The sequence below is a fragment of the Psittacula echo genome (assembly GCF_963264785.1).
Source record: "Psittacula echo genome assembly, chromosome: 2".
Classification (NCBI taxonomy): Eukaryota; Metazoa; Chordata; class Aves; order Psittaciformes; family Psittacidae; genus Psittacula; species Psittacula echo.
Window position 1 is genome coordinate 35,803,129 of NC_137737.1, and position 13,914 is coordinate 35,817,042.

Below are 13,914 nucleotides of genomic sequence, written 5' to 3' on the forward strand. Positions count from 1 at the left end.
ATCTCCTAAATTTTCTATTTATGTCACAACAGACTATATCAAACTTAGGTAAAATTAACAATTAGGACAACTTGGGAAAATGAATTTCAGTTTTGTTTGGTGGGTTTTGTTTACTTTGGTTTTGCTGGAGAATGTGTTTTTTGTGGGTTTTTCGTGGGTTGTTTTGGGTTTGTTTTGGGTTTGGTTTTTGGTTTTTTTTTTTTGTGTTTTGGGGAGCAGAGGGGGGAGTACAATCCATAAATTAAAACCACTTTCAGTTTGTGATAAAATAATTACAATCATGTAACTAAAATTAGCAACTTCTGAAGGATAACAACTGATGTCTTTTTAAAGTATCCTGGCTTAGCATTTTTTTCTGTATATTAATAGCACACAACAGAAGGTTTCTTTACATAGTGGTTAACGTTCAGGTATAGAATTTCATTAACACTTAAAAAATCCCCTTCCTTGTAGACTTCATATTGACTATCTTTTCAGAAGTACAGTTTGCAAGCTGGTAAGAGAGTCAATAAGAGAAAAACAAACAAACAAAAGAATCAGGTGGAACAGTTTTTCAGTTATACTGTAAAATTGAGGCATATGGAAAATGGGTAATTTTACCGTACACAGTTATAAAAAAAACCCTAAAAATTCTAACTGTTGGAAAAAGCCTAACTTCGCTTAGTTCTGAGTTTAGACCATAACCTTAAATAGCTAGTCATAGCTACAATTTAAGTCTATGGGGCCTACGTTTCTATGAATATGTTGTTTCTTAGTATTCCAAAAAGGAGGGCAAGTATCTGAAAAAAAGTAAGCTCAAGATTTCATACAATTTTGTAATTGTGCTATTACAGAAAAAAAAATTAACTTATTCTCATCTTCTTCAACTTAAAAAAGGCTTCAGAACACTTTTATTTACAGGATGGTGATTAATGTAAGTATAGCTTTTAGTAATAAAAGTAACATTACAGCTACCATGAAACGTACTGCAAATTCAGTTCCTAAAATATATGCATTCCTAAGCATGTTGTTTCCTCATTGCAGATACCAATCAATTGTAATGAACTGGAATGAAGAATAGCTCATTAAGGATAGCAACTCTTACCACTTGAATCTGTTCTTCAAGAGATGGAGTATCGTGTTACTATTCATAAGTTTTGTGTTGCCTACTTATGTCTTAGATTTTTTACCTCCCTGAGAGTTATTTTCTTTCTGAAGGAATGAGAATAAAGAAGTGGCTAGAAATGCATCTGTCATTGCATTTTTGAGGATATCTGCAATTTTTTAAAAGGCACATTCAGAAGGCAATCTGGCTGTAATTCTGTAATTCTATTGGTTTTAGTATCTAATCTCTAATATACTCTGTAGACACCTACAGAAATCTTTGAAGAATGAAGCAGGATAAAGTTAAGTGTTTAGATGTGAAAATCCATTTTAAAATGACAACTTTGGATCCAACTGATACTAACACCAAAACACAAAATCATAACATATCCACAATTCCCATGAAGCATTATCCATCTTTTCTGTATTGCGTCTCCTTGTGCAAAGTTGTGTTTCTTGAACTTTTGCAATCAATCTCCAACACTGCTTCCTACAACCTCAGAAGTGGTCAAAATTTCTTATTCATATATATATATAAAAAAAAAAAATACCTCTCACTTGTAAAAATACATTAACATCAATGCCATTGTCAACTGTTTTCAAAGGTTCATTCTTTACATACTGCATATTCCATTTAATAGTAATCACATACCATGGTGATGCATAGTCTAAAAAGATGCAGTAAGGTCATAACAGTTGTTCAAAAGTGTATTTGCTACACTCTCAACGGCAAACTGTGTGCACATACTGCCTTATCATCTTACCATACATTCAGCTAACTCAGATTCTTTTTGTGCTTTGCTACTTCAATTCTTTGGCCAAAAAAACCCCCACATTTTACCTATGAAAAATATGAAGTCTTTAAACAGATTCCACCCCGCGTCAAGTAGTTTACTTCAAGCCCCTGCACCCACCCCTCCATAAAAATCTTTTTTCTTTCTTTCATTTACAGCATTCCCCAGCAGCTGGACTGGAATCTTTGACTCCAAAAGTGCTGGTCTCAGTTGTTTGGGTTTTGTTATTTGGGTTAATTTACGTCACAAAACCACATGCCATAAGAAGGATCACAACTGACCAGACCATATGGGTCAATATTCTGTACCTGAAAGTAGCCAATAACGCATGTGAACGAATGTTTTGATGTATTTGCAAATGCCTTTTTTTTCTCAACATACCCGAAGAAAGTGACACTGCTTAGAAACAAGGACAGGGGGAAAAAATGGGAGAGAAAGAGTCAAACTGGGGAGGAGAGGGGCAGGAAAAAGAATTCAACTAAAAAGGCTGAGATAAAACCTATGGAGGAAACTGTGATTGGGATTTGATAAGAGAGGTTGGAAAGAAAAACTAATGCTTTCATCTAGGACAAGTTGATCTGATCATTAGGAGGATCCCAACATAAGAAGAGGGAATAAAGAAGAAGAAGTTTTCAAGGGAGAGAGAGAAAATAATATAAAAGAAGAAAGAAGGAAAAACACTTGGATGAAGTTGGAAAGGCTGGTAAAGTCTTCAGAATGACTGAGGAAAAGGAAGATTAGAAACTGGCTGAAAAAGCCTGTAAGACTGAGCTAAGAAATCAAGCACAGGGAAAAAGGGAATGGGCAAGGGAAGATGAAAAGACTGACGGGAGCTACTGCAGAAAATGGAAAAATTTACAAAAAACTAGGGGATAGAAAACAGACACAGAGTTGGTCAAGCAAATACGCTGGAAGAAGGAGCAAGTGGAGACAGAGTATTTAAGTTGGGAAAGAAAAGTTCTAGTTTTCATGGCATAGACTGCCCACAGTAATAATGATTTTACTTCTGCACCATGCAGTGCACCAGCTCGGGGACACATTGTCTAGTGTGTATATGCCCTTAGTTTTCACAATAGGCAGCTAGCATGGAAGAGTGTAGTAACCTTCTCTTACAAAAGGCTAAATCAAGACAGGAACAAAGCATTCTACACCAAATTTACTTCAGCAACTGAGATATATTTGGTTACTTCATCCCTTCTTGTCAAGTTTAAGATTTTCGGGTGTGTTTTATAGAAGAATTTAGCAGAGAGATCTGCAAAACAAAACCCAGATGGGCACTACAGAAAGCGATTGTTTTAGCCATAAAAATTAATTTTTTAAACTACAACAATATTCACTATGTTCAGATATTCCATGGCTATTTCATGTTCTTGACCCACATTTTTGCATGAAATAGTTTACTCCTTAGATTATAATAAACTGTTCTATTTGGCCAGACCGAAGTCCCATATATGCTGTGACCTTTTGACATGACAGAGATGAGTAGTAGATGCTAATATGAGGTGTGCTGACCCTGTCTGGCAATTCAGCTCCCCATCCTGCCCCCCAGTAGAGAGGGGGCATCCCTCACAAGTAGGATGGGGGAGAAACTCAGAAGGGCAAAAGCAAGAAAAGTTCACAGGTAAAGAGAGCTTAATAAATGAAAGAAAACAATACAAAATCCCCAAATAACAAGGGATGCAAAGGCAATCACTCACCACCTTGCACCAGCAGACTGATGCCCAGCCAGTTGCTGAGCAGCAGCTGCTTTGGAACTCATCAAAATGTAAACAACTTGTTAAACAGTTTCCCACAGAAAATTAGTAGAAATTATGCACAGCCACAACTCCTATGGCAACATGAAGCATTAATACAACGGTAATGATGACACTGTTACAACAATAGTTCATTATCTACTGCATTGTTGATTATAGTAGCCATCCCATGATGTAGTTGACATAATGGTTGCTTTAATGGTACATTAATCAGACCAGTAATGACATGCAACAACTTTGTCTATAGCACATCTGCTCTTTCTTTCCTTTTTATTTGTAGGAAACAACACACAGCATTGCAGTAAACATGTAAAAGAAGTCAGGAAAAGCATTACGTCAGTCTTACCTCAGAACTGTAATCTTCTACTGTGGTGGAAATTTCACTTTCTGGCTAAAATAAAACATTAAAATATTTACAATGATGGCACACTAAAAATATTATACAAGACATTTTTTATCTGTTTCTGAGAATTCAGACAACACTTGAAAATATTAAGATACACATGAATTTGATTAGTGCATATGTATGTGTGTGTGTATATATATAAAAAGGTATCTAGTGAAGGCCACCTTCCCTTTTTTCCAATGCCAGCTTTAAAAAAGAAAAAGTTACTTTGCTGTTCAACTATGATCATAGAAACATTACATGAGAGAGTCTTCTACTGAAAATACAACCTACAGATACAAAACAGGAATTTGGAAATGTAACTTATTTGGTAATTTATTTGGTTTGGGGTGTTTTTTTGGTTTTGTTAAGAAATAAGTAGTGCCAAGAAAAGGACTTTTTTCTGATAGATCAGTTTTACCTGAAAAACTTTGCTGGCTTAAGAATGTAATCATATATCGGATGTCATTTTCATACATGTAACACTTCTGATATTGACTAGAATTTTAAAACAAATACTCATACTCTCCTTCAGCTTCCAAGGAAAACAAGGAAAGTAAAAGTGATCAGGACAAACAAAGATGAAGACTCAAATCTTGTGATCTAATGAATTGGAACAATTAAAGGTACAAAGCCTTAGCAAACTAAGCATAAATATGCCATGGAAGACGCTTGAATTAAATACAGAGTATCTTGATGAACTACATAAAATGTATTGGGTTTGAGAATCAAAATGTTAGTAGGAAAATATGCAAAATATTCAAATTACCTATGTAAGGTGCACTATAAGCGAATAAGTAAGCACGCTTTTGAACTCTAGAAGTGTAATTTTGAGTTAAAACTACTTTAACAAAAATTAAGTGTACATAATAGGGCTTTTTCAAAATTCTTTTAACATATTAGCCAGCCTCACACTGAATCAGCCTCCATCTTACACTGAATTCTGTCAGGCTTGTTTTCAAAGAATATAGTTGATTTTGAATCAGTAGAATAAGCAAAATTTGGAACTGTCAACTGTGTTTTGTATTTAGTTTTTTTAAAGAAATCTGCCATTCAGACCTACTGGTGATCTGGTTTTTTTATAACCCTCTCATCATCCATTCTACATATTCTGATTCCAATATTTAGCTCCACAATGCAATTAACCTTGAAAAAAAAAAGAAGGCATATTATGTAAAGAGTGAACAAAACTAACTCAAAATATCAGTGTGGAAGCTAAAATTCATACAGTGCATATGACTGAAAGATAAAAAGGTCCACCCTTAAAATAAGCCACAAACCTACAGGCTGACAAAAGTGTTTCTGCTATGGAATGCACAATTAAAAAATATTTATTTTACACAAATGTATTTTATTCAGATTTTGTATACTTATATGTATGTTTGTGGATACATGCATATACACACAAACACACCCAAATTAAACATATTTTTTTGTACTTATATCCTTGGTCTAGGACAAAGTCCTCTGGAAAGAATAAAATCAGGAAACTCACATTATTATTTATTTTCTTAATACAGATAAAAAGATGTATGGCCATATCAGCCTAGAATTTTTCATAGTTTGTTCCAATTCAGAAGACTTCACAAAGAAAGATTAGTAGTATTCCTATAGAAGCTCAGAAGAATTCCTATAAATTTACATATTTAATTCAATACAATGACTTGAAGTTTTTTTTATATACCGCATGAAATACAGGCATTTCTCCAACATGCAGAAAAGGGTAAGTAATCTGATGTATTACATAGATCTTTCTTGTAATGCTTTTGAATTTTATAAGAAACATGATAAATTAATGCTTTCTACAGCATTAATTCTAAAGCACTCTACAGCATTCTAGTACAATGTTAGAAACATTGATTATAGTTAGAAACATTGTACTAGAATGTTTTCTACTAGATAAATGAATGTATCTAGTATGTATCCAAACCTGCTAGGTTTATCCCAGAATAAACTAAACCTAGTAGATAATGCTAGTAAAGACAACTTGCAGACTGAAGCTTAGGCTATAGTGAGAAAATATGAATTCTCTAAGAAAGGTGATTACTGAAAATAATTCTTTTCTTTTAATGGTAATTTTGCCACATGTAAGATTTTTTTTAAAAATTACTATATTGGTGGTGCTTTCTGAATATCAAAGTAAAAAAAAAAAAAAAACCACCACTAAAATAATTTTTAAAAAATTACCAAAACCTATAGTGCTCTATCAGTTTAGGTGTGCAATATCTGTTAGCAGCACAAATAATCTTTTAAAATATCTCCTTCAACCCTGCATCTAGATAGTTTTCTGGCTGTTAAGACCTAGTATTTTAGCCAAGTGATTTACAGAAGGTAAATAAAGACGGCCAAATAAACTCAAGTTAAATGGCTCTGTCTTCTGTGCTATGGCATTCATCCATAAATAAAATCACATTAAAAGACTTAAATCCTCAAGCTCACACATTAGATCCCAACACTGTCCTGGTTTCAGCTGTAACAGGTTGCTTTTTTTCTCCTCCCTAGTAGACGGTTGTCCTGGGTTCAGCAGTAGCAGTTATTTTTCTCCTTCTTAGTAGCTGGTGCAGTGCTGTGTTTTTGACTTTCGGCCTTGGAACAGCACTGATAACACCGACGTTTTCAGTTGTTGCTCAGCAATGTTTACTCTGACCAAGGACTTTGTGAGTCTCATGCTCTGCCAGGGAGGAGGGGAAGCAGGGAGGAAGCAGAGGCAGGACACCTGACCCAAACTAACCAAAGAGGTATTCCATACCACAGCACGTCATGCCCACTATATAAACTGAGGGCAGTTACTCGAAAGGGTGAGATCACTGCTTGGGTCGGGCTGGGTACTGGTCAGTGAGTCATGAGTGGTTGTATTCTCTTCCCTTGTTATTTCTCTTATCATTATTATTACTATTGGTGGTAGCAGCAGTGATTTGTGTTATACCTTAGTTACTGGACTGTTCTTATCTTAACCCACGGGAGTTACATTCTTTCAATTCTCCTCCCCATTCCTCCAGGAGTGGCTGGGGGGGGGTGGTGGGGTGGGGTGGGGGGGTGTGGGGGGGGAGGGAAGCAGGGGAGTGAGCAAGCGGCTGCGGGGCTGACTGAGCTTAAACCACAACAATGGTGCAGTGCTGTGTTTTGGCTTCAGTCTGAGAACAATGCTGATAACACACCGGTGTTTTGGTTGTTGCTCAGTAGCGCTTACTCTGATCAAGGACTTTTCAGTCTCCCATGCTCTGCCAATGAGGAGGGGTACGAGAAGCAGGGAGGGAGCAGACACAGGACACCTGACCCAAAGTAGCCAAAGGGGTATTCCATAAGACAGCACATCATGCCCAGTATATAAACTGGGCAGTATATAAACTGGGGGGAGTTATGTAGAAGGGACTGATCCCTGCTCGGGTTGGACTGGGTATCCGTTGGCAGGTGGTGAACAATTGTATAATGCACCACTTGTGTTTATTGTTTTCTTTTCCTTTTCCCCTTTTAGTTTTATATTCTCTCCCCTTCTTGTTTCCTTTATTATTATTATTGGTGGAAGTAGCAGCAGTTTTGTACTGTACCGTAGTTACTGGACTGTTCTTATCTCAACCCATGGGAGTCTCATTCTTTCGATTCTCCTCCCCATCCCTCCAGAAGTAGGGGGGAAAAAAGGGGGAAAGTGAGCAAGCTGCGTGATTCTGAGTTACCAGCTGGGCTTAAACCACAACAGTCCTTTACAGCGCCAAACATGGGGCACAAAGGGTTGGGATAACGACAGATCTGACCAGAGTGTGTCTAATCATATTTGTGATAAGCATTCATTGTTTCGGATTTATAGTCACTTGTCACAATGCTGATTTATTTGCTTTCGGAGTCGTTGCACCTGGTCTCAGAGTTTCTTTATGTCACACCTTACTTGCAGCCAATATTTGCTGTTTTAGTTTACTGGCTTTGGGTCCTGGGCTAATGTTATCATTTCATTGTACTTTATGACAATGGCTTGTGATACAATAGAATTATTGATTATGAAACTGATTTGGCATGCATTGTCAGTGTGGCCATCACCTCCATACTTCAGGAGGCATGTAATGGGAATTGTTAACAATTACACCTCTTTTTTTTCCACTCTTGCAGTGCCAACCTATGCAGAATATATCCCCTCACACCTTCCGCTCCCCCACCAGGCTATTTACAGTAGTGTCTGAGAATTTAAGAGTACCCTTGAAAACAACCTGCTCCTTTTGCTGGAAACATCATTTTGTTGAATATGGTTCAGGTCTTGTTTAAGGTTAGACAATTATCTAAGAATATCACCAAGACTCATGAGTGGCAGGTGTACGGGATCATATGGATAAGTACCTAGGCCAGTAGGCCCCCTCCAGTGCTTTGGAACTTCACCTCTGAACAAGTGTGAAATCCCAAAAAAGTAGTAAAACATTTGGAAAAAGTATGCTCTCATGCTGGAAATACCAGAGAGGTACAAATAACTGTAACATGCTGGAGCCTAGCCTATGCCTACAAAGCCCCACTCAACCTGATTCAGTAAGCTCAAGGGGAAAAAGATGTTTCTGGATCTGATGGCAAAGCAACCGATACTGTGGCAAGTCCATCTCCACCGATCAGCACCACAGCTACGCCAACTCTGACAAAAGATACTGCAGCCACTCCAACCCCAGAAACAGACACTGCAGCTGAACTAAAGGACCAATCCTTGCTTCTATCACAGTTGCCCTTATAAGCAAGAGGAAATAGAAATGAAAACCAACTCGTGCAGTGAAGGAAGATAAAGACTCAACAGGTGAACTAGAGAAGGTGACATCTGAATGAGAGGAATTACTACAGGAATCAGAGGAAGAGGTAACTTCTCAATCCCAGTCCTTGACTGAGCTGCAGAATATGTGAAACGATTTCAGCCGTCTTTCAGGGGAGCACATTGTCACCTGGTTGCTCCGATGCTGGGACAATGGGGCCGAGAGTCACAAACTAGAAGGTAGGGAAGCCAAGCAGCTGGGATCACTTGCTAAGGAAGGGGGAATTGACAAAGCGATTGCAAGAGAAATGAATCCTCAGCCTCCGGAGGTGGCTCTTGTTAAACTGTGAAAGAAAGGCATTCCTACAAGGAAGTTGTATGTCACCCAGGCAAGTGGCCCACAATGCAGAAAGGCCTCCAGCACCTGAGGGTATTAGCTGTTCTAGAGATGATCTATTTTAAGTCAGATGCCTGGGATACACCCATAGATCCAGACGAAGTAGAATGTACACAATCCATGTGGCGAAAATCTACTTATTTTTTCCAAATCCTCTATCTTACTATACATCCCAGAATATATTTTCTCTAGTCAAAGTCTTTGATTGCTCTTTGCTATCATAAGAATGCCTTACCCACATTCGCCACCTACATCTTTTCTCACTGAGGCATCCTCTTGGTTTCACCATACTGTTTATGTTTCCATATTTCTGTCACTTTTCTTCCTTAGTTCTTCTCAAGAATCCCACCCAGTGTCTCGTTCTTACTCTGCTTCTGTTCCTTGCCTGACAAATCTCAAGCACTAGGAACTGAAGTTAAAGTTTATAGCTTCACGTTCATGTTTGCATTATCTACTTGAGTAAACAGTTCAGCTATTCTAAAACTATTACCAAACAGCTTTGTCCTGTGAAAAACAGAAGACGAGTTACTAATCCAACCTTAGTCAATTAACAGGTATTCTTCATCACAGAACTCTGAACTTTTCTTTTCTAAGAAGCTTTGTATAATAGCTTTTACTACCCAGGTGACTCAAGGACAATTTTACTGTGCCACAGGTTAATTTCTTATGCTTTCCTGGCATTAGTATATTCTTGCAAAGCAGTCTGCTCCAATGCATCACTGCAAGATTTTCCCGAGAAGGTGATCTCAGCAACTATTCACCCTTGAAGTGGTTTTTTCTTTCTTCCATTTTTAGTTGCAGGATGTCACAAAAAGAAGCAATCCTGAATCGAAGAGTTTCATTGATCCAATTAATTTCCTGTGCTATCTCTTCTAGTTTATTTTTACTTCGATGTGGAAAAAGACACTATGGACGTCAAGACCAAAAGATACCAGGGTGCCACAGAACAAAGACAAAAAACAAAGGCAACTAGAAACTCAACATATTATTATCTTTGTGAGACCAAGATGAAAAACATTTAACATAAAATAAGTTAAGACTCAGAAACTTCAACCAGGAAATACTACAGGGAGATAAACTTCTATCCACAAAACTACCACAAAAGAGCCTAGTCAAGATTTTTAGATACCTAGGCAACATAGTCACATATTCTGAGTCTATTTTGTGGTACAGAAAAAACAATTCAAAACATGAATTCCAGTAGAAGATTAAGTAAGTGGACTCATACTAGAAAAACTGCAGGGAGATAAACTTGTATCCACAAAACTACCACAAAAGAGCCCTGACAGGGTTTTCGATAGATAGGCAAGAGAGTCCCATGTTCCAAGTCTATTTTGTGGTACAGAAGGAACAATTCTAAACACGGATTCCAGTAAAAGACAAAATAAGTAATTGGAATCAAAATTTATCTAGGAAATATTCCTGCATAATGCCTCTGGTAATCTTGCCTTACTCTCCTGACACAGCAGCCTATGAAGATTTAATGCTGGGTGAAAAAGCAAACAGCTCAAATAGGCTGTCTAATTCTCCATTGCAGAGATTAGCCTGAAACTGCCTATTACACTGGCTGCCATTTCAACTAAGCAAGCTCTAATCCAATTACTGTAATACAGGCTCTCTGTCCAAGTCACTGCACTTCTAAGACTAAAACCAGTAAGTTATGAGTTTCACTGAAACTCTCAGAATTTTTCCTCTTCTGTTAATACTGCACAGATAGAGACTTTAGCAATCATCTTTCAACTCCAAAATACCTATTACTTATTTAACACAAAGAAGCAGGCTGCATACAACGTGTAACAAAGGAAAATGCCTTCCCAATGGGGAGCAGCTTTTTTTGGTGGAAGTGAGTACTGTTTCAGAAGTCACTAAGACATGAGTAATTCAGGAGAGTCAAATTACAAATACATACTCATCACCATGCTTATTCTTTAAAAGCTACATTTAAAAAACTAAAACAAAATCCCAACAAACCGAAAAACCCCAAATGCACCGCTACATTTATTTACTTAAACATAAGATGATCCCCCTTGAGAATAAGGCAGACCTCAGAAAACTCATACCCAATCTTTAGAATACATCTATGTGTGTAATCTTTAGCAACTGCAGTGCAGATACTTTTCCCATTTGTAAAATCAGTCTCATACTGTTAGCCCTCAGAGATCAACATAGGCTAGGACTAACCTGATTTAATTAGACCTGCTTTGAGCACGGGATTGGACTAAATGACCTTGGAAGTCCCCTCCAACCTAAATTATTCTATGATTTTGTACTTTACCCTCTTTCTCCAGTTGTAGTAGAGGTACTTATCCTGACACAGCAAGTACATCAGCAGAGTTGTCTGTAACATGCAATAATAATGTACTTCGAAATGTATTTGGTTAAGAAAGTTTCTTCATACAGTTATATTTATTTAGACTATAATGTTAAAAAAAACCTCTTAAGCGATTCCCCTAAACAGCTCTCTGCCCTCGCAGTCCTCTCTCCTTAGTTGTAGATAACCTGCGGCATTTCATGAAGTACACCTTTCTCTTTTCCTAAAAAGCAAAAAAGGACTCATCTCCACCTATGAAAACTGTCATTCTGGTATTAAATACTCATTAAAAAAATTTACCTCCTTCAGGAAAAGCTGAGTTGAACAACAGTTTTACTGAGTTAAACAAACAGTTTTGAAGCCCTAATATGACTTTTCGAAGTATGAAAAGCTGCATATTAAAGGCACATATCCTTAAAGTTCAGAATACTTAGTGTATCGATATACTGCAGACTTAACATTGCAAAATAAACGGCTCAATGACTTTACAAGTTTTTATTCACAAGTATGATTTAGTCTGCTCCTCCACTAGAGTAACCTTCTTTTTTTTTGCACAAATGCAAGAAATTTTTTAAAAGTGTAATTTTTCTATTACTTCTCAGCTACTGGAAATGAGATAATGGAGACAAAATAGTTACAAATTGTCTATCCTAGCACAGGACAAAATGCAGAGCATTCCACATATCTCAGAAAAGACTAAATTCACCTGCACAGAGCTGGGAATCTGCATCAAGCTGATTTTTCAGAATACCATTCATGTCTTTTTAGAAGCACTGCTTTTGCAAATGGAATAAGCTATTCTGTAAATACATCAGCATCTCCTGTCTCTCATACCTGGAACAACGTATTACATTATATGAATTCATGTTCATTCAGAACTGAACTGGAATGCCAGAGTATATCACACAGGGCATCTTGCAACCTTCCCAGAGCACATACTTTCAGCCACTAGTAGTCAGAATTGTATTTCATTAAGTAGTAAAAGTAGAGTATCTATCAGTCTTCTAAGCCATCCAATTCTAGAGTGTTTTCTAAATTTATTCCTTCTCCTTATTAATCAGAAAGGCTCAAATTACATTATGAGTACATGAAAGATGCTTAGTTTTGCATTTTGCTATTACCATAGCTGCAGTGATCAAAAATCCACTGCAACTTGTAAACTTTTAATAAAACACAATGCATAAAAACAAGCAATAAAATAAAACCATTTTTCACCTATTTAGAAAGTATAGCAGTACCAACAAACTTTCCATAATCTACAGTACACTGACTATCACAGAAAAAACAAGGAGACTGGTAAAAAGTGCCTTCTCTAAGGAGAAGGACATACCATGGACAGGCAGAGGAGGCAAGGAAATAAAATAATGTCCAAAATATCGTGTAATTCCTTTATTTCCACTCTCAAAGTTAATGGACTATTTTGTCCCCCCAAAAGTAACTTTCATTTATAGCTTTGCTTTGTTAAAGTTTTGTTTACAGCCTGAAACTAACTTACCTCAATGGTGTAAGTCTGGCTGTGTTTGATAATTTCTCCACTATGCAAAGTCCTGATAATAGCAAAGTCAGCAGTGGCACCTGCTCCCCTTTGGCTGCTGCACGTGGATGCTTCATCACCTCGAGATCGCTCAGTATCAATCCCATCTTGTACTGATTCTTCATCTTTGATGTTTGCTGTTTTCTTCTTCTTTTTCTGCTTCTTTGATCCATTCTGACCATCAGTTTGGGCCTTCCGCTGCCTAAACTGGGCAAGCTGCATAAAAGACAAAATCTCGTTAAAGGTGAAAGTTTTCCTGTTTCTTACTAATGACATCCTCGGTAAAGGCTTACCAGCTATTCTACATAAACCTTCAAACCAATCACTACTGAAACAAGTTGGAAGTTAATGCTGCATATCTGAAACACATTCAGGTTTCCTGTTTATATAGTTTGCTTTAAAAGAAAAGTTAAATATAAATTAACAATGTATTAATGAATTCCTTTTCAGTTTCATACTAGCAAGTTGCTGTTCCACAAACTGATACCTAGAAATCAAACCATACAAAGGTAAAGGTACAAATGCCATTATAAAGGACAAATGCAGTTAAACAACCTCTGATTTTTAATTTTCATAGTAACAAATACCTCAAAAAGTCAATTTACAGAAATCACTTTTAAATTTTTATGCCAGAGACATATAAAGCAAACCTTTCTTTCAGCAAGTATCATATAAAGCTTTTTTAAAAAGTTTATGTTAGAACTCAAAAAGCAGATCAAGTTCCGGAAAACATCATAAAGAAATAGTGAAATGCATAATGAGGAAAAAGTCTAGAAACAAGCAGTGAGTAAATTACAAGATACACTACCTTGTAGCAAAACATGCTGATAAACAAAAACTCACAGGTGAGCAATGCACACAGTTGAAAAACCAATTAGTATGTAAGCTATTCAGATATAGTAAGACACTGCCTTTTGAAGAGCTTACCACTTTTAATCA

At 36.9% G+C, this 13,914-nt stretch overlaps 1 protein-coding gene across 7 annotated transcripts in view; it reads right to left on the reverse strand.

The window, feature by feature from the left end:
* Positions 1-13,914, reverse strand: part of AKAP9 (A-kinase anchoring protein 9) — a 112,747-nt gene that overhangs the window by 76,137 nt on the left and 22,696 nt on the right. For all 7 annotated transcript variants that reach the window (XR_013956253.1, XM_080610573.1, XM_080610570.1 and 4 more), the window contains exons 2-3: positions 12,937-13,191; positions 3,978-4,022 (exon numbers count right to left, since the gene is read on the reverse strand). Coding sequence is in view for 6 of the 7 variants with exons in the window: in XM_080610573.1 (XP_080466699.1) it covers positions 3,978-4,022; positions 12,937-13,191 (300 nt within the window). In the remaining variant the exon portion in view is untranslated. The remainder of the gene's footprint in view (positions 1-3,977; positions 4,023-12,936; positions 13,192-13,914) is intronic.